The sequence below is a fragment of the Sardina pilchardus genome, chromosome 15, assembly GCF_963854185.1.
Source record: "Sardina pilchardus chromosome 15, fSarPil1.1, whole genome shotgun sequence".
NCBI classification, from domain to species: domain Eukaryota; kingdom Metazoa; phylum Chordata; class Actinopteri; order Clupeiformes; family Clupeidae; genus Sardina; species Sardina pilchardus.
The window spans coordinates 27377871-27403005 of NC_085008.1; the positions used below are offsets into that span (position 1 = coordinate 27377871).

General features: G+C 43.3%; 3 protein-coding genes across 10 annotated transcripts in view; 1 reads left to right on the forward strand and 2 right to left on the reverse strand.

The window, feature by feature from the left end:
- Positions 1–17469, reverse strand: part of eps15 (epidermal growth factor receptor pathway substrate 15) — a 49332-nt gene extending 31863 nt beyond the window's left edge. For all 3 annotated transcript variants that reach the window (XM_062555287.1, XM_062555286.1, XM_062555285.1), the window contains exons 1-11: positions 17248–17469; positions 10309–10350; positions 9410–9499; positions 9085–9132; positions 8586–8681; positions 8294–8356; positions 7319–7444; positions 6282–6341; positions 5131–5343; positions 4651–4796; positions 1705–1855 (exon numbers count right to left, since the gene is read on the reverse strand). In XM_062555287.1, the coding sequence (XP_062411271.1) occupies positions 1705–1855; positions 4651–4796; positions 5131–5343; positions 6282–6341; positions 7319–7444; positions 8294–8356; positions 8586–8681; positions 9085–9132; positions 9410–9499; positions 10309–10350; positions 17248–17298 (1086 nt within the window). In that variant the 5' untranslated portion in view covers positions 17299–17469. The remainder of the gene's footprint in view (positions 1–1704; positions 1856–4650; positions 4797–5130; positions 5344–6281; positions 6342–7318; positions 7445–8293; positions 8357–8585; positions 8682–9084; positions 9133–9409; positions 9500–10308; positions 10351–17247) is intronic.
- An 809-nt stretch (positions 17470–18278) lies between these two features.
- On the forward strand, positions 18279–19129 carry zgc:92591 (uncharacterized protein LOC436997 homolog). The gene is made up of 2 exons (XM_062556076.1): positions 18279–18463; positions 18569–19129. Exons 1-2 carry the CDS (start codon positions 18353–18355, stop codon positions 18803–18805), a joined length of 348 nt encoding a protein of 115 aa, XP_062412060.1. The 5' UTR covers positions 18279–18352; the 3' UTR covers positions 18806–19129.
- Positions 19130–21646: 2517 nt separating this feature from the next.
- The window catches only part of tp63 (tumor protein p63), a 57121-nt gene continuing 53632 nt past the window's right edge, over positions 21647–25135 (reverse strand). For all 6 annotated transcript variants that reach the window (XM_062555780.1, XM_062555785.1, XM_062555783.1 and 3 more), the window contains 2 exons: positions 24474–24567; positions 21647–23344 (listed from right to left, as the gene is read on the reverse strand). In XM_062555780.1, the coding sequence (XP_062411764.1) occupies positions 23045–23344; positions 24474–24567 (394 nt within the window). In that variant the 3' untranslated portion in view covers positions 21647–23044. The remainder of the gene's footprint in view (positions 23345–24473; positions 24568–25135) is intronic.

The following is a 25135-nucleotide window of genomic DNA, read 5'->3' on the forward strand; positions in this document are numbered from 1 at the left end:
TTGTTTACGATGGCCAACACACTATTTCATGAACACTTAGTTTAGATGAGATTTGATATATCACACGTGGACATTGAAGGATCGACGAAAATGCACCAACATACATGCTTGCGTGGGCAATTCACACACACACACACACACACACACACACACACACACACACACACACACACACACACACACACACACACACACACACACACACACACACACACACACACACACACACACACACACACACACACACACACACACACACACACACACACACACACACACACACACACACACACACACACACACACACACACACACACACACACACACACACGCGCGAATCCAGTGGAAAGAGACAAGGAGGTGTTATGTGGAAAAACAGGGAGAGAGAAACTGGACGCAAAGAAGTGTAATGAATGCTGACACACAGGTGTGTTTTTACAAGGGTGGGAGGAGGGGAGGGGTGAAAGGAAAGGAGAGGGGGGGGGGGGGGGGTAACGGGGGTGTTGAGCACCCACCTTGTGCACAATGCATGAGTCATGAGGAAGAACGCAAAGAGAGACAGCGGACGCACACAGACAGGGTCAGAGAGACAGACAGGGGCAGAGAGACAGACAGGCGCAAGCTAGAAAAAACAAGAAGCCCACACCACAGGGGACAAGGTCAGTCCAGGATTAGTTAAGTGACAACAGAACAGCTCTGTCAAGCACAGATACTCTCATACAGGCAGAACAATGATGCTAATCACCTTCACAACAACACTGTAAGTACACCATTACTTTCTTATCGGAAAGTTACCCATTTCCGCCCTTGCCCTTTTTTACGTATTTTTACGCCCTTTTACGTGTGTGTCACTCGTTCATTTCAAAATGGTGGATTCCTAAAAAACCAAGCACCCACCCCATAAAGGTCTACAAATGTTCACTGTATCAAAAAAGAGCTGTAAACAGTGTTGTAAGGCTGCACGTACAAAACCGATTGGAGCTCCCGTGGAATTTTGATTTCTCGACGAGAATTCTTAGTCTAACCAAGAGGTCGGGAACCTTTTCTCTTAAAAGGACCATTTTTTTTTTAACAGAAAAAAAAAAGTAGAATCTGTCTAGGGCTGCAAAGATATCGGAACCGTAAGAAAGAAATCAGTTTTAACATCTTTATTAGCCTCAGGTATATGACACACTCGCCATACTCTGCATATATGCTCTAGGGTAGTTGAATCTTCAAACCAAAGGGGCGGAAATTGGTACTTTTACAATACATCCTTCCATCCTGGCTGCATATCATCAAATTCCTATAAGAGGGTTGAACATAATAGCATACCTGTACTCAGTAAATTAGCTACAATGCCATCAAAATCTGCTCTAACAGAACACTGATACAAGCTTTACCAGAGAGGCCGACTTATAATATCAACTACCGTCATTCCTATATTACAGCTGTGTATATTAAAGTGAGGTAGTTATTGTTCTCGCTCATGGTGCAATGGTAGAATTTGTATGGTAGGAGCAGGCTTCACTCAGTCTCTTGGTTTGTTTTTAAGAGTGCTAGACCAAACTTATATGTTTACTAAGAAAAGGAAAAAAGGTCGCACTTTGCATATAAACATGTTTTTTATTATTGCACAGATGCGTTTCGGCTTAGCGCCTTCCTCAGTGTGCTCAAAGGTAGAATTAACTAACAGAGACTGTGTGTGGCTGTGAGGATGGTTACCTGGGCAACTCTGTCAGCCGGGGGGATCATTTCGGCCGTGAGGGCCTGGGGAGGGTCGACGCCTTTAGTCAGCTTCTGGTTGATGAGGTGCAGTGCCAGGGCAAACTGCTCTCTGGTCAACTTGCCGATGTCCCCGATGTCACACAGCTCCCTATGCCACACACACACACACACACACACACACACACACACACACACACACACACACACACACACACACACACACACACACACACACACACACACACACACACACACACACACACACACACACACACTTTGGTTAACGTCTGTAAACAGGATTACATAACATCCATCATAACATCTATAAAAATTATAATGGCGTGAAGAACGCCATCACGGGACTCAACACCTAATTTATCAGACACATGCTTCAGCAGAAATTAACTGAGGCTGAAACTTTTTGTTTCAGTTATTATGACACATTGACCTGCTATTTGTTTTACTACCTTGTTCTGCAAAAATAACTGGTCTAGTCATCTACAGTACATACAATGACACCTGGTTTGCATTGCAAATCTCACATACACTAAACACAAAGCTAGCATTCAATTCAACACTATAGACTCTCTTTTTTCCTTCTAACAATCTATACCATGGAATTAGCCCCAAAACACTGATCAAAAAGCAGTCTTGGCATGTCCAGTTGCCTAGCAAATGAACATATAACATAGAAGATATGGTAACACTTTATATTAAGACACACATATTCACCATTAGTTAGCTGCTTACTAACATGTCTATTAGTAGCATATTACCCATTTATTAGTCATTATAAGTCACTAATTAATACCTTATTCTGCAAGACCTTATTCTACCCTTATTAGACCCTTAATTAAGAATTTTCCCTATGTAAGCTCCTAATTACCCCTTATTCATAGTTATTAAGTAAGTTGTTCCATATGGATTATGACCTGAATATGCATGACTCACTATGGGGCTTGTGAGGTGGTAGTACCACAAGAACAGTTATTCACCCTTAATAATACTTATCAAAGATGGTCTGTTTTAATGGAATTAGACACTAAACCACCAGTGCTAATAGTGTACAAATAACTCATAATTAAGTCTTTGTAATGCCAAATATGTTCCCTATTCTAAAGTTGGGTCATTGTTCACATCTAATTCACAATTAATTTGGCACTTATTGACCCCCATGTGTTCCCTAAACTAAAGTTGCCTCCTATTCACACTTATTAACTGTATTACAGCACGCAGTAGGCTACACAACAAGCAGACAGCCAAGTTGGCACAAATAGAAAGAATATCTCTTTCATAATGAATAGGAGATAGCGAGAACGTCAATTCTGGATACATTTGTATGCTAACTTTCTTGGCTCCTGAGTAATCAAAAGTCTCAACCTCATATTTTTTTTTTAAAGTATAGGGTCACATGGTAAAAAAAACATCCGGTGTGAATCAATCTATAGCTCTGCTGTTTGAGGTCACAGACTCAGAATGAGAAAATTTGATTGAACAAAGACCAATAGTTAACAGGCAGCTAACACTATCAGAACGGGGCATAGAGACTCGCTTTCAGTTTGATTTACCTATGCCCCATTCAGTTAGTGCTAGTTGTGGGTTTGCTGTTTGGTCTACTGTATTTTGTATCAAATGTTCTGTTCTTTCCCCTACAGACAGCACTTTACTCTTCCCTTCTGACCTCAAACAGCAGAGCTAAGGATTGGATCACACCAGAGTTCTCCTTTAGTGTGACACAGTATAGTGTCAAATTAATTGTGAATTAATGGTGAACAAAGATCCAACTTTAGAATAGGGAACATATTTGGCATTACAAAGACTTAGTCTACAAATAACTAATAATTATTAGCACTTGTGGTTTAGTGTCTAGTTCAATTTGAATAGACCATCTTTGATAAGTATTATTAGGGCTGAATAACTGTTCTTGTGGTACTACCACCTTACAAGCCCCATAGTGAGTCATGCATATTCAGGTCATAATCCATATGGAACAACTTACTTAATCTATGAATAAGGGGTAATTAGGAGTTTACATAGGGGGGATTCTTAATTAAGAGTCTAGTAAGGGTAGAATAAGGTCTTGCAGAATAAAGTATTAATTAGTGACTTATAATGACTAACAAATGGCTAATATGCTACTAATACATATGTTAGTAAGCAGCTAACTAATGGTGAATATGTGTGTCTAATATAAAGTGTTACCGAAGAGATCACTCGGGTGCCAAGTTCAGAGCAGTGAGCAGAGAGCTCATATGTGCTCATTTGTTTAGCCAGCTAGCTTGTCCGTCTTTGAGTCACATGCTAAATGAAACACTCGCCCTGCTGCATTTACTCTGTTTTCTCACTCAACAGCTGCAGCGTGTGACGTCACCAAATCACTGCTCTCTCTGATTGAATGGGACGATTCAATGAAAAAATGTGTTGCGACTGCTCTCCGGGATAAGTCTGAGTGGGGATGTCCTGATATATCCTCACACATGCATACAGTACATACACACATAAATAAAATACATATATAAAACTAGAAAAGCACTCAAGAGAGCGCAGCTACCTCCGCCTGCCTTCTTCTTCCTAGGTTGTCATACTGTACATTTGAACCTAAACTTTTCAGATCGCCACCACGTGGCAATACCATGCCATTACACCACTAAGCTAAATACATAAACGGCTCCGGAATCCCGACGGAATTACGGATCAGCTAAAACCGTCCTCTACTTTTTGAGTTATCTTGCTAACAAACAGACAAACAGACAGACAAACAGACAAACAGACAGACAAACAGACAAACAGACAAACGCCGGTCCCCGATGAAAACATATACCTCCTTGGCGGAGGTAAATAAATAGTTTGCCCTGACCAAACTGCTGTTTACAAATAAAAACACACACACAAAGGTATGGAAGAAGCCTTGTGTTCCCAGCACAAGATCATCATCAGACCCACCAGATGCGTGCCAGTGTAGCGGAGGGCAGCCCTGTGCGGAGGAAGATGTCCCTGACCTCAGGGCCAGACACCAGACCGTCCATGTCAATGTCCGTCTTACTGAACAGCTCGTCGTACTTCGCTTTGTCTGCCAGGGACACCACCCACTGCAGAGACAACCAAGGATCACAGACAGACAGACAGACAGACACACACACACACACGTCATTAGACACAGTCACATTTATCCAAAGTGACCTTCGGATATGCAACATTCGACTTAACGACATCGCGAAGCACTGCTCCCCCATTCCCCCGCAATATAATAGCATCTGTATGCTATATACTCAGCATGGAGAGAAATCCCACTGCCAGCTCTCTACCATCAGAAGGAATACGGAGGATTAGTAAGTTACTAATACTAATATTAATACTCTTAAAGAGTATTAGTAGCATTCTTAGCTGTAATATTTGTAGTACTCATTCAAAACAAGCACAGACCTGAGGCGCCGCTATTGTTTTGGCAGGAGGGGGCAGTGTTTTGGCGGGGGCAGGTGGGGGCGCTCGGGGCTCCTTCACGGAGGGCGGCGAGGGCAGCAGGGGCATGACTGGAGGGGTGGTGGATTTCTTCCGCTTCGATAGGGGCACCAAGGCAGGGGGCAGAGACATGGGCACTGTCTCTTTCTCCAAAGCTCTGTAGACCAGGTACATGGCCTGCAGGACACACACACACACACACACACACACACACACAGTTTAGGTGTGAACAAATTCTGCAGTGCACTTCCATTGCTTGTTATCAATTAAGCAACACTAGAGAAGAGAACCAGATAGTAGCATTGGTAAAGTCAAGTTGCAGCACAAGAACTCTGCACACCAACTACTGAAATGGTATCAAATTAAATGTCCCCTTTGTTCTTACACTAATGCACTGATGATGTAGTTACCGCAAGCATTTTTAGACCTGGGAGGAACTCAATTTTCTTGAACTGCACTGCATCCTAAAGGAGGTGGAATGCTCCTATGGGTCACTAACGCGCGGTCACAATTGTTGGGAGGCACACAGCACCCCCTGCATCCAGTGTTGAAGATGCCATTCTCATCACACACTGTGTGCACGCACGGGACACAGACGCAGGACTATACCTGGCCTACAGTACAGTATGTTTCCTGAAGGCTAACCTTCAGGAAACGGTCGCAGTGTAAGTCCTCGCTGGAGACATTTAATCAATCGGCGTACTAACTGTTCCAGACAGCCTCCATTCAAGTCATTAGACGCCAGTTTATTTATACTGACAAAACTCCAGAGAGCGAGACAACAACAGAATCCATTAGCCTTGGAGGATGGCGAGAAAGTGGGGGGATCTCAATTTAAAATATTGATGGCAAATAAGTACATTCAGATGGGGAGGATGCAAGCCTTCAATGGCTCCTCCGAAAGCCGCTCAAGCAGTTAAGTCCCACTGCACCTCGCAGCCCATCTGTTTCGCTCTATTATGGGCTGCATGGCAGCCTCCCCATCAGTCACCATAAATAAATGCCATTGTGGTGAATTATTCAAGGTGACACAGCTGCCATTATCTGAGCATCGTAAGGAGAGTCATTAGGAAGGATTACAGTACACTACCATAAACAGATGTAGGGCCACTTACCACTGCAAATTCATCTCTGTCGAGCATGCCATCTCTGTCAATGTCGCTTAACTCCCACACCTAACAGAGAAAGAGAGAGAGAAGGAAAGAAAGAAAGACAAAAAAAAGAGAGAGAGAGAGAGAAAGAGAAAGAAAGGAAGAGGGAAAGAATGAAAAAGAAAGAAAGAAAAAAGAGAGAGAAAGAGAGAAGGGGAAAGAAAGGGAGAGAGAGGGAAAGAAAAAAAGAGAGAAATGTGTCAACCATATGCATGCACTGATCATCAATGCTAAGTCCCTCTGATTACCTAATCCAAGGACCCTCCTACAGATGTTCTCTGACTGTGTACTGAAAGTGTTGATGCAGTCTGACAATACTCCCACCCAGTGGATCTCACATACACATACACCACACCACACACACACCTACTGTATCTTGGCTATTCCTGTCTGGCCGTGTGACCGATGACTAGACTGGTAGAGCATCCATGTCTCAGAATACCCTCCCACCGTCTGATATAGTATCAGGGTTCCCACCCAAGACTGTGGAGCGGTGCAGTCTATGGCGGTGCGTTCTATGATCTTTGGTTCCCACTCGAAGTGAAAGCAGTAAAGCTAATAACCCCAATATACACTAATTCTGAGTGGAAATATACTTGTATTAATGTATTTTCACAAGTATATTTTAAACTGCTACAGAAAAAAAAACCTGATATTCCATGACTTTGCCTGCAAAATGATAAAATCCCCTGAGTTTCCATGTCCAGAATAGACTTTCCAAAATTCCCTGATATTCCAGAAATTCCATGACCCGTGGGAACCCTGTAGACCTATCAAATCCTACAATAATTGGATCAATGCCGTGGTCCAGTTATGACTCTCATGCCTCCTTCATCTTGGCATGTAATGGGCAAGAGGTGTTTCTGCACTGCAGGCCAGTTGGCAGCTACTGGTATCCCTCTATGTTGTGAGTGAACACTAAACATTTCTCTGCATTGTTAAAACGGTATATTATTTCCAAATGTTCTGCTGTTGAGGTCTCTCGTGTGTGGGCTGCTCACCCGGCCCAGAACGTCCACGGGCAGCTTGGAGTTGAGCAGGACCGGCTTGACCTTATCCCCTGTGAGCATGCCCCCCACGGGCGACAGGCTCTCGAAGATGGCATCGAATTTCACCTTCTCGTCCGCCTATGAATGACACACACACACAAATCTATATGAGGACCGCGGTCATACTGTACATAGTGAGAAGATTAAAGAAAGTGACTTCATGTCAGCGGCGCACCCAAGACATTTAAGAAAATTATTCTTGCTAGTCAACTAATGGGTGGGTGGAAGGGTACACTAGGGGCAAAGTCTAAAGTCTAACTATAGATTGCTTAATAACTAGGCAATATCTATTTGCAAATGTAACACCATGAGAAAGATCCAAAACACAAAACACAGCAGTGGGCCAGCTAAAGCAGTCTCACACTACTGTACATGATCATGTCAGGTCTTTGTTCATAGACTTGACTTTGCACTTTGCCTAGTATTCAATTTAGGACTCTGGATGTGTCTGGATGCAACTAGCAACAAGAGACCATGCCATGTTAATTCAGCAATAGGGCTAAGGATCATGACATGAAAACTTCGCTGGCACAGCCATATTGGCAGCCTCACTCCTTAGTTTACTATGGATTACTATGGATTTACTCCCACCTAGTAGTGTGTTCCTGTTACTTAGTTTTTGCCTTCTTTGTCGTATGTTGCTGTGTAGTGGGGGTGTAACAGCGCAACCCACGATCGTAAGAGGAAAAAAATCGCTAATACTACATGTATATTTCTGCTTCTTGTCTTCTGCATCTGAATGAATGAATATTACGTTCGGTGCACAACCAACATGGCGGCAATGTTCCTAGAATGCAAGGCGTGTGCCCGAGCCCTACTCCAAGTGAAATGACCACTGGTCACAAGCGAGTTGGCAAATAAGTAAATTGGCATTTAGGAGAGGAAAACAAAGCAACAACAACAACAACAACAAAAACACATCCATACCTTGACCGCCCATGGGGCGTCTACGGCCACTCCTCCAGGCAGAAGCGGACTACTCGTATCATGCTGCAGAGGAAATGAACGTTAAGACACCACCAGCCATAGATTCACACTCTAGTTGACTTCAGTTAAGTTCCTGCACTATCAGCAGACAAAGTGCTGACTGTAAGCGCAGATAACCCAGATAAGCCGACTGCAGTTGCTCAGAGCTCTGGATAAGGCCACAATGGTTCCCTTTACAACAAACAACCAGGGTGTGAGAAAATAAGAGGGCCGAGGAAGAGAAATGACTCACAAATTTCGGGGGAGGAACGGCTGCATTAAGACTCTTCAGTGCCACCTCGAGCCCATTCTGGGCACAGGCCACTAGTCGGAGTGCAACAAAGAATTGCTGTGGACAGAGACAAAAGGCTAGCGTTAGCCATCCTCGTCAATAACTCATTAACAAACTCAGAGAAAAGCCTGAAATAGAATCCATTAAAGAGTAAACTGATCTGCTCTTGTAAATGTTTATACTCATGAGTCATGTTTGCTTAGCACACGCTTACAGTGAATCCAAAATGATTTACAACGTAGCATAACAATAAACATTACAACAGCAATAAAAGTAAAAGTTTAAAGCAAAATCAAATGCATTGAATAGTGTAAATAATAGAAATAAGTCATTCCGATTGCATTCCTGTTAGGCTTTGCGTTTGACTGGCTTGGTTCTTGTACTCTGCACATTGATAATAAAGTTCAATCTAATCTGGTCTTATCTGAGGAGAGGGGAGGAGAAGAGCTGCGTAGAGCACCTGTTTGTTAAGGCATCCTTTTCGTTCTGAATCTGCCAGATCCCATATCTGAGAAAGACAAAATAGACATTAAGCAATGAATAATGAATATTATTATATTGTACAATGTAACAGAAATGTGTGTTTCTGTTCAGGCAGCACTCTGAACAAATGCTAAATGTGCACAGTTTAGAAATATAATGGACACTGCTTAAAATATCCAGACATCCAGTTGTTTAACCATTTTTTGTGTTCAACATTTTTTTCATTTGCAAATCTTTTTCATCTCAGGAAACAGATACCCCAACACAATACATATAATGAGCTTATTTGTTTGTTTGTTTACCTTGCCCAGCACCAGATCTGCCAGGCCTGATCTCTTTAGGAAGAGGGCAGCATCTGCTGCTGGTACCCGTCCACTGCCCGACGGATCTACCTGCAGAGGGTCAGAGAGAGTTGGCATCAGTGTACAATGTACACACACACACACACACACAGAAAAATGCATGCACACATGTACTGTGTGCTGCCAGGGTCATGTCCAACTGAGCGCCACACACACACACACACACACACACACACACACACACACACACACACACACACTCACACTCACTCACACACACTCACACACACTCACACGATTCTGCCAGAAAAAGGCCAATCATGCATGACGTGCACTTTCTGTGTTCTGAGCCATACAGTCAGTGATGGGTGAAATATTTGCATGACTGTACAAATATGTACCTACAGCACCGCCTATGTGTATGAATGATTCGGAGTCGAGATAAAGAGGATCTGACTTCCTAATTCACACAATATCAAAGGGGAAAGAGTCTTACACTAAAGCCATCACTTTGGCAGAAGCATTGGCTTTAATGATTGACCAGAGCTACAGTACCAGTGCTTCAGGGAGATTTCATCCCCCTCTCCTCTCTTTCACTGCTCTCTCTGGATTGGAAGTTGGCTCGTCATGATTAATTCATGCTGGTTTCTCCTTTCAGGGAGTGTCCTACAGGATGTGTAGGCCTGTCTTATACAGGCCGCTAATGGTGTGTGATTGCTACTGCTGCTGCTTCTTCAGGCAAATATAGCCGGAGAGGAAGCACCTACTATCCCACTATTGCGCCCATGGGAGAGTCCTCACAGCTTGTTCTGTGGCTTGGCCCCGAGTCCACATGCATAGCCACAGGCCCACTCACGGCTGGTCTGATGGCATGAGGTGCATCTGGATGTCAAGCTTACCTGTCGATAGTATTTGTCATAGACAGGGTTCCCACTCGAAAGCTGTAGGAAGAAAGGAAGGAAATGATGTTAAAGATAATCAGATTTTACCAAACAGACTCTCAGGGCACCAGCTCATGCAGGCCAACTGTTTTCTGGTAATAGCAAAAATAATGTTTCAGTGGGCTTGTTTCAGACACTAATTCTCCCATTGGATTCATGATGTGCACACAGCTGATCTTTAACCTAACCAACGATCAATGCTGAACACAACACAGAGTCAAGAACATCTTTAGGGAATCTGATACCCAGCTACTCCGTAACGCTACACATTTGTACATCCAAAGTCACAAGTGTGCAGATGGTGTCAGCGTTTTGCTTATAAGGCCTGTTCAAGGTGGAGAATGTCCACCATCTCTAGAGCATTGGTTCTCAAAGTGTGGGGCGGGCCATACTAATGGGGAATAGAGACATGACAGGTGAGACACAAAAAACAAGAGGATTCTTTTTGGGCGGGGCCTAACTTTAATAATGCCCATATTTTTGACAATGAAGCTCATAGATTCAAAACGAAATAGCCACATACAAACATAGGAGCCAAAACAGACCAACATATGAATCAAAATAACATCTGATCCAGCAGACCGAGACGGGAAATGTGAGATGCAAAGTGCAAGAAACGCCGAATAATGATGGTTGATCGGGTCAGGTGGGACTTGGAAATCCCCCACCTCCAACGTGGGGAATGAGTTGATAGAAAACGTTTGAGAACCACTGGTCTAGAGTGAGAGCTGGGGCCCGTTGCACAAAAGCAGAATTAAGACATCCGGGATAAGTTACTGAGCCGCGATCACTGAATCCTAAACAAGAGCATACCGGCTGAATTGGTTGCACAAAGACCAATCCAGGATGAGCAGACACGGATTCATCAAGCCAGGTGTAAGTTATTCGGTGTATGTGCGCGTTCTCGTTTCTCCCCCAATAACTCGCGGTTGGAATAAAAAAGACGCGAAAAATAGCGTCTTGCACACAAAGTGAACAACCGCTTTTGATATAGACTAACAACGAGGTAAAGTTTTACTTTTTTGGATGGGGGTTCATGATTATTTCTGTTACATAGCGGGAGTAGGTGTGGCAGATCAACTGAATGCAAATTTACGTATGCACCCACGTGTGAGAGCTTCCTTGTCTCGGCACGCAACGTCATTAAGGAAGCGCTTTTCCACCGCAATGCACAAAGTATCTTAATTTGTCTTAAAAGCCGAATTAGTTGAAAACACCTTCGAAAAATGTCCCCTCCACTTCCAATCAACTACCAGCCTACAGCAGCCTATTCATCAAACATCTGTCAAAAAAGAAGCAAACAACGAGTAGGCTATGTTATTAATTATAAGGCCACCATAATTTAAATGACATCCATATGGTATTAGGCAGACATTCTGCTGTGTTTTGCGAGTAAATGCATGTAGCAAATAATATATAAATGGAATCTACAGCTCTTTAAAAAAAAATCACGTGGAGGTCTCATTTGAATGACAGCTAGCTGAACCAATCAGATAATGTAATTACCATTAGAATCAACTTATCTTGGATGTTAGCCTGGTCAGGAGCAGGCTAGCTCCACAGAATAAATCGCCATGGTAACTTATACCATAACATATCCTGCTGCCCCCTATCCCGCTTTTGTGCAACTGGATCACGGATAAATTGAGCCAGGATAACCAAGATATCCCGGGTTAATCCCTTATCCTAGTTTTGTGCAATAGGCCCCAGGTGTGGGCAGGACAGGAGTGTGTGTGACACAGCCTTGCAGCCAACCCAAACAAAATAACACTGCTCTGTTGTCAGAACAAACAAATCTGACACGACAGCCACAAACGCACTATCGATCCAGGCCAAGATAAGGGAAAATGTCCAGCTTACAGGTGATAGTGGCCGGGGCTTCATGCAACCCGAATCAAAAAAACATTATCAGGCTGATAGCCTCCCATTATCAGGCTGATAGCCACTGTACTGTGAGTTCTAGATCCCGCCTACAATGCCATGTCAATGTTGCAGTCATCCAAAAACAGCAAGGGAAGTTCAAGCAAGGTAACACATAAATAAAGCATCCTTCATCAAGGTGGACTCCTCTACATCTGTTTAATACGTCTATTCATATCAGGTCAATTCTATTACAAGGGGCCATTGTTTCCAGGGCAACATGGGGTTAAAAACCACTTCCCTACCACTGCCCACATTATCACCATTACTTTATACAATATATAATGTTATACAACTAGGCAGTTCATATACAAACTTTAATCCAAATTTTATTGTTAAGTGACGGTAGCTTTGGTTACAGTAGTGCATTGTGGCTGTTCATTCATATTCAATATTAATAAAAAAAAAACACGGTCTCAAAAATTAACTTTGTCTGGCTAAAAAAATTAATTATACCACTCTGCCAATAGCCACACTGGAGAGTTGCTGACAATGCAGGCTCTGCCATTGTATGTCAGTGACAAGTTTATCTGACTTGTTTTGGTACCTGACTCCGTTATCTCACCTTCCGCCTTAACACTGGCTCAGGCACAATTAACCATACTACTCGGCCGTAATTTCCCGACTATTAGCCGTGGCTTATACATTGATTTTGCAAAATTTCTTCAGCTAAGGGGTTAATACAGGGGGGCAGTTAATATGGTGTTAATATGGTTTGTTTCTTTTAAATTGCATAAAACACTGTCCTGCAGCTTATAAACAATGCGGCTTATATGCAGTAAATTACTGTAGTAATATTTTCAGAGTTGTTCCAAGTGGTGTCAAACGTCACATTACAGATCAAACCCGATGCCACGCCATTAAACAACACCCCCCTAGTACAGGAATGCTGGCAGGCTATCCACCAACACCAAGGCAACATTATTCCAGCTCTGTTTGGTTCAGTGTTTCCCCTTGGGGATCAATAAAGTATCTATCTATCTATCTATCTAACAAACTTGCAGCACAAGGTGCTATAGTATACTATACAGTAATACACAAAATAAACATGTAACCTACACGTAAAAGAAAGAGTTCATGACCTGGCTGAAGAGAGCAAGCTAAAGAAATAAACCATTTAGTCACAGCAAAGTAGGGTTATTAAGATCAAAGATTTTAATATATAACCGGTTATGCACTAAAATTATAAACCTAAACCTATAAGCCATTCTTAACTCCTGTGCCTTGGCTGGGCGTGGTGAAGCAGTGGTGATGTCACCGACTAACAATTGGTCAACCCGGGTTCCATTCCCACTATTGCGAGTCTGTGTCACTTTGGATAAAAACGTCTGCCAAATATCAGCCAACTTTAAATATCAGTCAACTGTTCCAGAGGCGAGGGCCAACGTAGTAGAATCCAGAGACAAGCCTGATAAATGACTGGAAGTTTAAATCAGGGTTAAGGAGGAGATTTTTCCTTTATGCTCAGAATTTCTCTCTGGACCTTTGCTCCAATGATTAGAACTTCTGTTTTATTTTTTAAAAACGTTGCCCACATTTTTCAGTCAGCTCTGTATTACATAATAACTGCAGATCCAAAGACAATTTAATTTCTTTGGAAACAGAACTACACAGATTACTCTGCTTCATTGCATTCTAGTCCCTACAGGGTTCACTTAAGTTACTGCATGGAATGACTAGCCTACTCCACATTGTGATCCTAATCCTAATGATGTTACCAGTGCCGACCAAGGAAAGTCAAAAACGTTTGAAAGTGTAGGCCTAAAACTACTGTTCATGTTTCAACAGGGAAGCACCCTCATATTTATGAGACGGTCTAGTCAGGCTTATAGCCTTTGATTATTTTCAGTCTTGGACAAGCTTATTGCAGAAAAGCATTCAATTCCTCTGCATTCCCCCCAGACATAAGGATATCCTGTGTAGAGCCATCAGCCATTCAGCCTGGATGGCAAGCCCACACACACACACACGCACAACCATTCACACGCACACACCCTACAGCATGCAGCAATGTGTTTTGTTCCACATTATGATCCACCACACACTGAAATATTGTGCGTCTGTAAAACTGACTTTCCGCCAGCCCTTTAGTGCTGCTGCTGCTGTCCGCTCGCCAGAGGACAAATCTACGGCATCTGGCAGGAGAATCCCCCGAACATGGGATACACACACAACAGCCATCTTTCCTCCGCTCACCCCTGAGTCCAGCACTCACCATCTGACCTCACTTCTAGCCTGGTCATCAAGCTCAAAACAAGCGGTGTTATGACACATAACAAAACAAATGGAACAACTGCAACCGATCGTAGGCCTAGATCATAAAACTCCAGCCTCCATCCTCTTCCAGTCACCACAGAACATTTTGCAGAGGCACAAAATTCAAGACACAACCCACAGACTAAGAGGTGGGTGTATTGATCGTAGTAAAATACTGTGACTTTAAAGGCCCATCAACCCTTCCACCACATAAAGGAAGGTTTGATAGGCTGAAACTTCACAATATTTTATTATATGATTGAGGGCAAAAAATTGGTTGCAGCGGACATTTCCTTTACATACTACAGTACTTTGTTTCTAGTCCTGCTCCCTTTTTTAAATCAGGATGTGCGTGATTTGACTGCACTCTCATGTATAATTTGCACATAACACTTGTATCCCACCCAAACAGTGCTGATGAATGAAGGACTATGGCCATGCAGCTGCTGGTCAGGCAGCCAATGGCTTCATGTAAAGCAGGCTGCTCCCTGATGGCCTGAGCCTGAGGTCACTGTCAGACGCATGATGTAGCAACAGCCCTGGCACACTTCTCCTTCTTGAGCTCTCTCTTTCAGCTCATAGGCTACAGGCTACAGGCAGGCAGACGCTCCCTTTCCCACCCACAAGGAGAACGTGATTGAAACACCAGCTCTCCCAGAGTCAGTCCGTCACCCCCCCCCCCCCCTTCCCTTTTTTTATGCTCAGAGGCATTTCCTGTGACTACTGATCACTTACTCTAAACCACATGTCCGTTTGAAGGGAGGAAATCTCACTCAAACAGCACCAGTAGGTGGATCAATTTTGTAGGTTGCATTATGCATGACCCAAACAACTGATCGCAATTGATTTTTTTTAAACCATTCTAAAAGAAATGTTACGCTGTAACATTTATCTCTTTACAAATAAGGTCCTTCAACCCCATGGAGTTATGCATTAGGCCAAATTTCAGTGTGACATTACTACCAAACCAGATTAAATTGATTTGCATGCAACAATTAGCCAAACACAAATTGATCCAGTCCATTATCCTCACAGTTGCATGCATGGAACAACCATCCAGCCAAACACTCAGATTTTTGTTACAACAATTTCCCCATTTTGATTTAGATTGTTGTTGCCACCACAACACGCTATCCCTAAGTCACAGGCCAAGTATTATTTTTCCAAGATATGATGTAGGCTAACTGTACTCTAGTGTGGACAAGGGAAACCACACTGCATCAACCAAATAAAATGTGCTGAGCCAAACAGTTACATTCAAATAATAATAATAAATCAAGTTGAGAAGGTACAGTTTCATTTGATGTAGGCTAAGAGATAATAGACTATTAAAAGATTATTCAACAAAGTCTTGGTCAACTTCGTACAATCCGATGAATGGCTGAGGATAGAAGTGACAATACCCCTACCAGAACTCCTACACTATATTCAGAGGTGATTGTGTGACACTGGGGAAATGGGTATGGGGAACCATTTATTACTCGCACATTAAGTGAAGTAAACAACCATTATGTATGATGAGATTTAACATAGCCACTTGATCCTTAGCTCTCTCGCTGCCAGTTCAAATCTCCTTTGTGGACACTCATTAATCCTGTTGGTGTCAGGATAATTGGCTGGGCAGTTACTAATTAGCTTTCAGTTCAATAGACAACTTTAAGCTATTATATCAGCTTTAAAGAAGCTTTGCATTTAATGAGCTTTGACATCGTTTTTATCTGGTAAACAGATTAGACAGACAACTTTCCTACAGGCTAGCAGATCTTCAATTGTGTGACTGTTTACTTTTCAATGTGCCGTGCCCAGACAGACGGCCAAGTTAGCGTTAGCTGGATAGCCAGTTCACTTGCGCTAGTAAAGCTACCGATACCCAACTTGGAATTTGCTCACAACTTGTATGAAGTACTTTAAGTGTCTTAAAAGCAACGGACAGGTCAATATTAAACGCTCTTAGTTGTAATGAGGGCATTACATACGCGACCGACGGCAATACTAACGTTAGAAGCAGACGGCAACGAATTCTGAAATGTCCTAGGAAAGCAACAAAGCTAGCTAGCCAGCCTTTACTTTACGTTTAGGATAACGTACACTTCCTGCTAAGTTTGAAACGACCACTCAATAGAGTTTTAAAGTGTTGAAACCCACGAATAGCAATCTGACCAACTGCGACTGATGTTCTCCACTATATGTCCACATACAGTTGCTCACTATACGCCCATTTATTGGCGTTAGCAGCTTCGTTAATTTGTTGGTATTCTAGTCGCATCTCACTAACGGGAGGCTAAGTTAATGGCTAGCCTATCCAGCTAACCTTGCGGACCCGATATGCAGCTGGTTAGCGTTGAGTATGACAGTGCAACATGACCCACGCAAACAAACAGAATTACCACTACCAAACTTTTCGGATGCTTTGAAATGCGAAACAACAACAATGAAATACCCCCGCATATACAATCAATTACCATTTTCAAACCGTCCGTTTCCAAATGGACATAAACCAAGCTAGCTACGCCCTTACGCAGACCCCAGAGATTAGGCTGAAACTTTTGAAAGCCCAAGCTTGGAGACAACTTGCAAAACATAAATAAAAACGGAAGAGAAAGAAATCTGGGTACGTTTTCACTACAGCGACACATTGTCGTATTTATAGTAGACCATAACTTTGAACAAAATATGTATGTCCTTGTGAAATATAACAATTAAATGAAGACATACGGTTACCTGAGTCAGGGAGAGACTGGCAGCCATAATGTTTCTGTTCCCACTGTCCATCCGACAGGCAATGGCACTATACGGATGTTTTAAAACGTGGAAGTGGATTCATAATAGTGGAATACGAGCTCTAGATCGAGTACTTCATGTCGGTATTTGGGAAAACATGGACAAATTTCTCAAGGATAGTGTAGGCCTAAAAAAATATCCACGCAGCAGCAAACGGTTCACCCAAAGTTATCTGATGAATCCCATACAAACACCCGTTTTCAGGGCTCGAATCCCATAGCCGTCACAGTGAGGACTGTGACGGCTGTGGGATTCGAGCGTGTTTGTATGTTCGCGTGTCATTGCAGCACAAGTTAACCAAGTTTAACAAGTTTATTAAAAAAAAATAATAATAATAATAAAAAATGCGTGCAATGAATAGACTGACTGGACGACTTCCTGGTAAAAAAAATAATTAAATGCAGTTCTAGCTCAGACACATTTGAGGTATTTAAGGTGGGTCTCCAACTATATAACATACTTTATTTCATATTGCCTATGCCTTATGGTCGATGGTTGGCTTCAGTGCTCTGTTTAGCCTCAGAGCTCTACATACGGCTCTGTTTGGTTTAAGTCAAGCGCGCCATCCAGTGGACAAATTATGTAAAAGCAGACTTTCTCGGAGCACGCCTAAATTCAGATGGCCTACTGCCATGTCTAGCCTACTTCATACAGGTCTACTTGCCACATCTCTAGGCTAGGCTATTGCACAACATTTCTTAGATGACCCCGGCTGTCAAAGAAATGGCCTCTCTGATCACGTAGGCTACATTGTAGCCTTGGCTAGGCTAAAGGTGTGTCAGACCAATTCCTGTCGTAATGGACATAAAATCCATAGGCTTATGACAAGCCTGATGATAGAATTTTCCAACCCAATCGATATTTTCATTAGTGTGTGATTGGCATGAGCCTCTCGTCAATCAACCAGTGACGTCACAAATTAGAACTGAGAAGTATTTAAATGAGACATTTGATGAAATTGAATTCCCACGGACCGGTGGAAAGAAACATTGATTTAGAAATCCGATAAGCTCGTGTTAGTTACCAAAACGCAGCAGAATCAACTATGAGTGATGATGCAACCAAAAAAAGAGGAAAGAGCAGTGGAAAGTCAACAAAAAGAAAATCTAAGAGGAGGGAGACCTATGCGGTTTACATCTATAAGGTTTTGAAACAGGTAGGACAATTTGACTTAATGAAACAATTATTAGGCGTAGGCCTATAGCAAGCGAAATGCACAAGAATATCCCATTCTTTCTGCATCTGTGCCGTTATAATGCAGGTCCATCCGGACACTGGTATCTCAAGCAGAGCTATGAGCATCATGAACTCCTTTGTCAACGACGTCTTTGAGAGAATTGCCACAGAGGCGTCCCGACTGACTCAATACAACAAACGCTCCACCATCACAAGCCGAGAGGTGCAGACCGCCGTTCGTCTGCTTTTGCCCGGAGAGCTGGCCAAGCATGCCGTGTCCGAGGGGACTAAGGCGGTCACCAAATACACTAGTTCAAAGTGAATTCCAGAGTGAAGGGGAGTATGATTTGCACATCAGCTGAGCACTCACTTTAAAAAAAAAACAATCTTTAGAGCTGATCCCTTTATAACTTTGGAAATAAACACACTTAAACAAGCATTTTTGCATCTGCACGTTATTTAAGAGGAGCCTCCCTGAATATGACCGCTGAAATCTGAATAAACAAAATGAACTGCATAGGCCTACTTCTAATTTGCAAGCTGACAGCTTGTGCCGTTTTCCTTTAGGGGTTCAGATTGTGCTCCCCTTCTGTTGGAATGTCTCGGTTGCGCATTCTCCCAGGTGTCTTGAATAAAACCAGTCCCATTGGACAGACCTGTCCCAGCCTTCCCATCCTTCTGTTGCAGCTTATGTAACCTAGGCTACTGGTTCATGGTTGACTTTGCTGTGGGGACATTCTTGTTTTCCAGTCAGCTCTCTCCACCAGGTGGGATGATTTACTGTAGTATATCATGACATGAGAGGGCAGTTGAAGAACACGACCAGTTTTGTACAGAACAAAACAATACTTTGTTTCACGCCCTGCATTCTAAAAAATGGCTATGTAAGGTATTGACAACGTCAAGGTCATGAGGTGAACTGTAAGACATGTGTAGGCCTACAGTCTCTTTAGGTGGCGGTCTTAACAATCTTCAATGGTCAGAGAGGGTGGAAAAGGAGGTCTCACACCAAGGGATCTCAAAGAGACTGATCATCTTTGGTTAGCAACTCTAACAACTGACTCTGGTTGCCGGCTGTAATGTAGTGCAATGTAGTAGGCACAGTTAGCCTGCCTTGCTTGTCTTGGGAAGCATAGCCTTTCATGCATGGCATGCTTAGAAATTAGTCATTTAGGCAGCAGAAGTGTGATTGGACTGTGGCCTTCTTAGGTGTACAGAGAATCAGTTGCAATCTCGCCAGCTTTGAGGATGAGTCCATAGCTGCCATAATCTTACAGGGGCAATGTCATATCACTATTCTCTTGCTCTGGTCTTATTCTCTACTCTGGTTATTCATGTGATCACATGTACCTATTGTAGCCTACCTATTATACACTGCTCAAAAAATAAACACTTTCAAAACATTAGATACACATGCTGGATATCTATGCTGATGTAGTTATGGTTAATGTGTTACGAAATGAAAAGAGGGCGTTTGATGGACCAAAACATAATGCTTAAGAGGTGTTCTATTAGCCTGGAAAACCAGCGCCAACTGCTGGACGGCAAAATGTTTTGCCTGCATTTGGGTCTGGCCTCGGACCACTGTACATTTTGAAAACACTGCCCTGAATCTGGCAGGTGGCAACTAAACCAATCACAACACAGAGATGTGTTTTGAATCAACGCGGGCGAGGCAGAGGGCTCTGGGGTGGGGTTTTGAGGGAGCGTTGGTCTATAGGCACAGACACGGTTTGAAAGACAACGGGTTGTGCTCATCAACAATGTTCCGTTGTATGCATTCATCGAGGCCAGACTAAATTAGACATCCAATCCATTTAGGCTGGTTTATCAGGCTAGTGTTCTATTGCATTTAAGTTTGGGGGACAGTCATCGGTATCAATTCCTTCATCCTCCAGGAACTGCCTGCACAATCTCGCCTCATGTGACCATCGTTGTGCACCAGGAGAAACTCAAGGCCCACTGCACCAGTACAGGGTCAGAAGATTTCATCCCTATGCCTAAGAGCAGTGAGGGTGCCATCGTCTTGCCCACAGAGGTCTGTACATCCCTCCAGTGATGGTCTGCCTCCCCAGACCATCACTGAGCCACCACCAAAGCTGTCATGCTAAATGCAGGCAGCATCATGTTCTCCACGACATCTCCAGACCCTTTCATGTCTGTCACATATGCTCGGGGTGAACCTGCTCTCATCTGTGAAAAGCACAGGGCGCTAGTGAACCCGCCAATTTTGTATTCTATGGCAAATGTCATTTGAGCTCCACGGTGCTGGGCCGTGACCACAGGTCCCTCTAGAGGCCAGCGGTCCCTCGGGCCACCTTCATGAAGTCTGTTTCTGACAGTGTGGCCAGAGACATTCACACCAGTGACCTTCTGGAGGTCATTCTGTAGGGCTCTAGCAGGGCTCCTACTGTTCCTCCTTGCATAAAGGAGCAGATACTGGTCCTTCTACTGGGTCAATAATGACCTACTACCACCCTGCCTTCTCCTAGAGCAACTGTCTGTCTCCTGGAATCTCTTCCATGCTCTCGAGACTATGCTGGGAGACGTTGCAATCTTTCTGGCAATGGAACGTATTGGTGTGGCATTCTGGAGGAGTTGGACTATCTGTGCAAACTCTGTAGGCTCCAGATACTGGCTTATGCTACCAGTAGTAACACTGACCCTATCCAAATGCAAAACTGAAAAATCAGTCAAGAAGGATAAAGATTATCAAAATGACCAGTTGCCACCACCCATTCCTGTTTTGGAGGTCGTCCCATAGTCCCTCTAGTACACCTGTAGTAAGTTTAGTTGACATCAAAGCAGGTGAACCTGATTCACAACCACCTCTGTTCCATAACTGGCCAGCTCAATATCCCACAAGTGTGACTGCTATACTCCTATGAACACGTGTTCCCTTAATTATTTTGAGCAGTGTGTCACTGTTGCTGTTTGTTAATGTCACAAGTTTAATATCACATTACTTTGTTTAGTTAATCAACTTTATGACTCTGAACAGCCTTACACACTTTCAGCATTCCAAACATCAGTCCAAGGCTTCAGTACTAGCTCCATCTAGTGGCTAAATTCTAGATTGAATCTCCTCTGACCTACCCCTGGACTGTTGGTCTCTCGCAAAGGATGGTGGTAGACAAAAAAAAAAAAAAAAAAACATTCAATATCAGCTAATGATATTTTATTTATTTTTTTCAATTTATATCAAAATAAGTACATTGAAACATATTTACAACGAATTAACATGTAGCAAGACCAAGTAACCAGCCAAACCCATAGGTACTGAAAAAAATGTACAATTTACTTATGGAAGTAGTAACTATATTGGTAAGTCACGAGTCACAAATTCAGTAAATGTTTAAAAACTGAAACTAAATCCCATAAAAAAAACTACAATACAGTAAAGCTCTACTGAATGGGCTATGGTAAAAAAATGCTTTGCACTATCAATACAGTTCATCACATAAGACATACAAAACAATACTTTTGGAGAAATGATTTAGTAAACATTAAGGGTTCCCAAAAATGCATTCAGTATGGATTTTACAGTATATAGACACAAGACTATTTGACTATATCAGACTCAGACCATAATGCCATTGGCGGATTAACACTTTGATAGGTGCAGATATCATGAAATGTATACAGTCAAAAGCTAGCAAATGCCAGCATAAAAAAATACAAATGAAAAAAAAAAAAAAAGATGAACACATTAGTGTCATACTCTGAGGAGCAGAAAACCCCATAATATTTGGGAGGGGGGAGGGGGGTGGGTACACTGTTTTGAATATGGTAGAAACGGATATGCACCCTAACATGCTGCATGGTTCACCATCAGAAGTCAAAGAGGACACCAACCAATACTAGCCCGAAGCAAAAACAAAATACCGTTTATTTCGTAAGTGCTCTGTCTCAAAGAATAAGGCAAAATAATACATGTTCTATCGCAAAGCACCTTCAACCTCTTGATTCTTCTGTGTCAAAAAAGATCCTCCAACAGTATGACCAGATTTTTTTAAAAAAAACAAAAAAAAACAGATGGAACAGATAAAAAAAAAAGATACAACAATGGAAAATAAGTGCACTTTATTTGCAAATGTCTTTTTTTACACAAAGTAAAATGTGAGATACATATACCACATCACTGGAGGTGCTGTAGTGGGAGATGGCGCAGGGAGTGAGACAATGTGCTGTGTGTGCGTGCTGGTGAGTCTGACTGCGTAACACAAGTGTAGAAATGCATGTAAGACACGGAAATGTTAATCTACGTGCAAAAGACTAAAATATATTTGTGCGGTAAAGGAGTGTGTCCGTGTTTCATGTGTGTTTCGTGAGCCTGTGTGTGTGTCAGTGTCAGAGTGCCCCTGTGGGTGTGTGAATACATGTATACAAATGTGTGTGTGTGTGTGTGTTGTGAATGTGTGTACATGACTCTCTCTCTCTCTCTCTCTCTCTCTCTCTCTCTTTCTCACTCACTCTGTATACGCTCATAAATGCGCGCGTGTGTGTGTGTGTGTCTGCGTGTGTGTGTGTGTGTGTGTCTGCGTGTGTGTGTTTTGAGCGCTCACTCCCCCTCCTCTTTGATGCGCTGCTGCTTGTTGCGTCGGGAGTCCAGGTCGAAGGAGAAGTCGGTCCAGTCGTCGCGCGGCGGGAAGGAGATGGTCTGGCGCAGCGTGAAGCGCACGGCGTCGATGACGCGCTCGCCACGCGCCTCCGTGGAGCCCACGCTGACGGAGGAGGAGGCGCCGCCGGAGGTGCGCAGGATGTGGGGCGGAGGCGAGAACTCCATGTTCTGCCGGTGCTCCATGATCCCCTTCCAGATGACGTGCTGGAACTCGGCCGGGATCTTCAGCCTGGAGAGATCCTGAGGAACACGCACGGCGGAGGAGAGGAGACACACGAGGAACGTTTAAGTCAGGAGACGAGCAGGAACCACGGCGGGAAGCATAGAGTGTGTGAGGAACCACAGCGGGAATAATAGAGTGTGTGAGGAACCACAGCGGGAATAATAGAGTGTGTGAGGAACCACAGCGGGAATTATAGAGTGTCTGAGGAACCACAGCGGGAATAAGGATGGAGAAAGATGGAAGCCTGGAAAAGCCTGAAGGGTAGAGTGTGAGGAACCACAGTGGGAATGAGGATGGAGAAAGATGGAAGCCTGGAAAAGCCGGAAAGATAGAATGTGAGGAACTACAATGGGAATAAGGATGGAGAAAGATGGAAGCCTGGAAAAGCCTGAAGGATAGAGTGTGAGGAACCACAGTGGGAATAAGGATGGAGAAAGATGGAAGCCTGGAAAAGCCTGAAGGATAGAGTGTGAGGAACCACAGTGGGAATGAGGACGAAGTGTGAGGAACCACAGTGGGAATAAGGATGGAGAAAGATGGAAGCCTGGAAAAGCCTGAAGGATGAAGTGTGAGGAGCCACAGTGGGAATGAGGATGAGGTGTGAGGAAGCACAGTGGGAATAAGTCCGGAGTGTTCTCTTCTCTGTTTTACTCTGCGCCACACCACAGCACATGCCACAGTAGTTTTATTGCCAAACACCAGGCGCGTAGCTGAAGCGTTCTGTTCGTGATGCATAAAATACATTTTAGAAGACTAGTCTATTTTTTTTAATGTGTATGCCACTATCGCTTCTGGTGTAGCTACCTCCATTGATTATAGTGAGAGCTAATTGTTTCAGCAGACGCAATGCGAACGGAACGCTTCAGTTACGCGACTAGTGTAGCTTCCATGTAAAGTGAAATATACAGTACAAGGTATGGAAAAACCTATTTGATCCAAATGGGCCTTTGACACTCCACCCACCCTACATGCCGGAGAAGCACGTATAGAAATGTATGTGGGCTAAATGGGCTCTGGACGTCCCTCAAGTGGTCCTTTTACTCCACTCTACATGCTGGAGTGCGTGGGGTGGTGTGGCCGACAGAGGAGAGTCGTAGGACATGAGAGCTGCAGGGGAGGGGGGGGGGGGGCGTCTGTGTTTCTCACCTCGATGTTGTAGTTCTCAATCTGGTAGATGTTGGTCAACCCTTGAGCTGTAAAGTAGTCCAAGCAGGCTGAGCATCCCAGCCGCAAAAGAAAGCTGTAATGGTCAATGTGAAGGAGCGACGTCAACAACTTAATGTCATCATCATCACTCGCAAATGCAGCAACAAAACAAATCAGAACGGGCTGTGTGTCTGTAACGCTTTGTTCTGTGAATATTTCACGCTTAATCACTACCATTTGTGACCCTGTAAAGCGGAACCAGTCGTTTCGGTAAAATTTACTAAATTAAGTTATTGTGCTCACGTGAACGGCCATAAACTAAGCTTTCCAACGATATGTATATCGAGGGTATTACACAAACTATCGCTAAGATAACCGCATCCAAAGTTGACATGGTTCTCCTGTCACGATATGCCAGAAGAGGAGAAATCCCCTTTTTAAGCGGCGCGTGCACAACGGGAATGACAGCAAATGTGTTGAATCTTCGCCAGGTTTAACAGTCAAAACTTATGTTTTTCCGTGAAATGCGTTGTTGACTGTATACAGTCGAATTATGCGAAAGTGTGAAATTCAACATTTTAACCCGGAAGTTTGTTATTGTTGATTTTCTCAAAATAACGTTGTGCGCAAAACGACTGATTTCACTTTGAATGGTCACATTT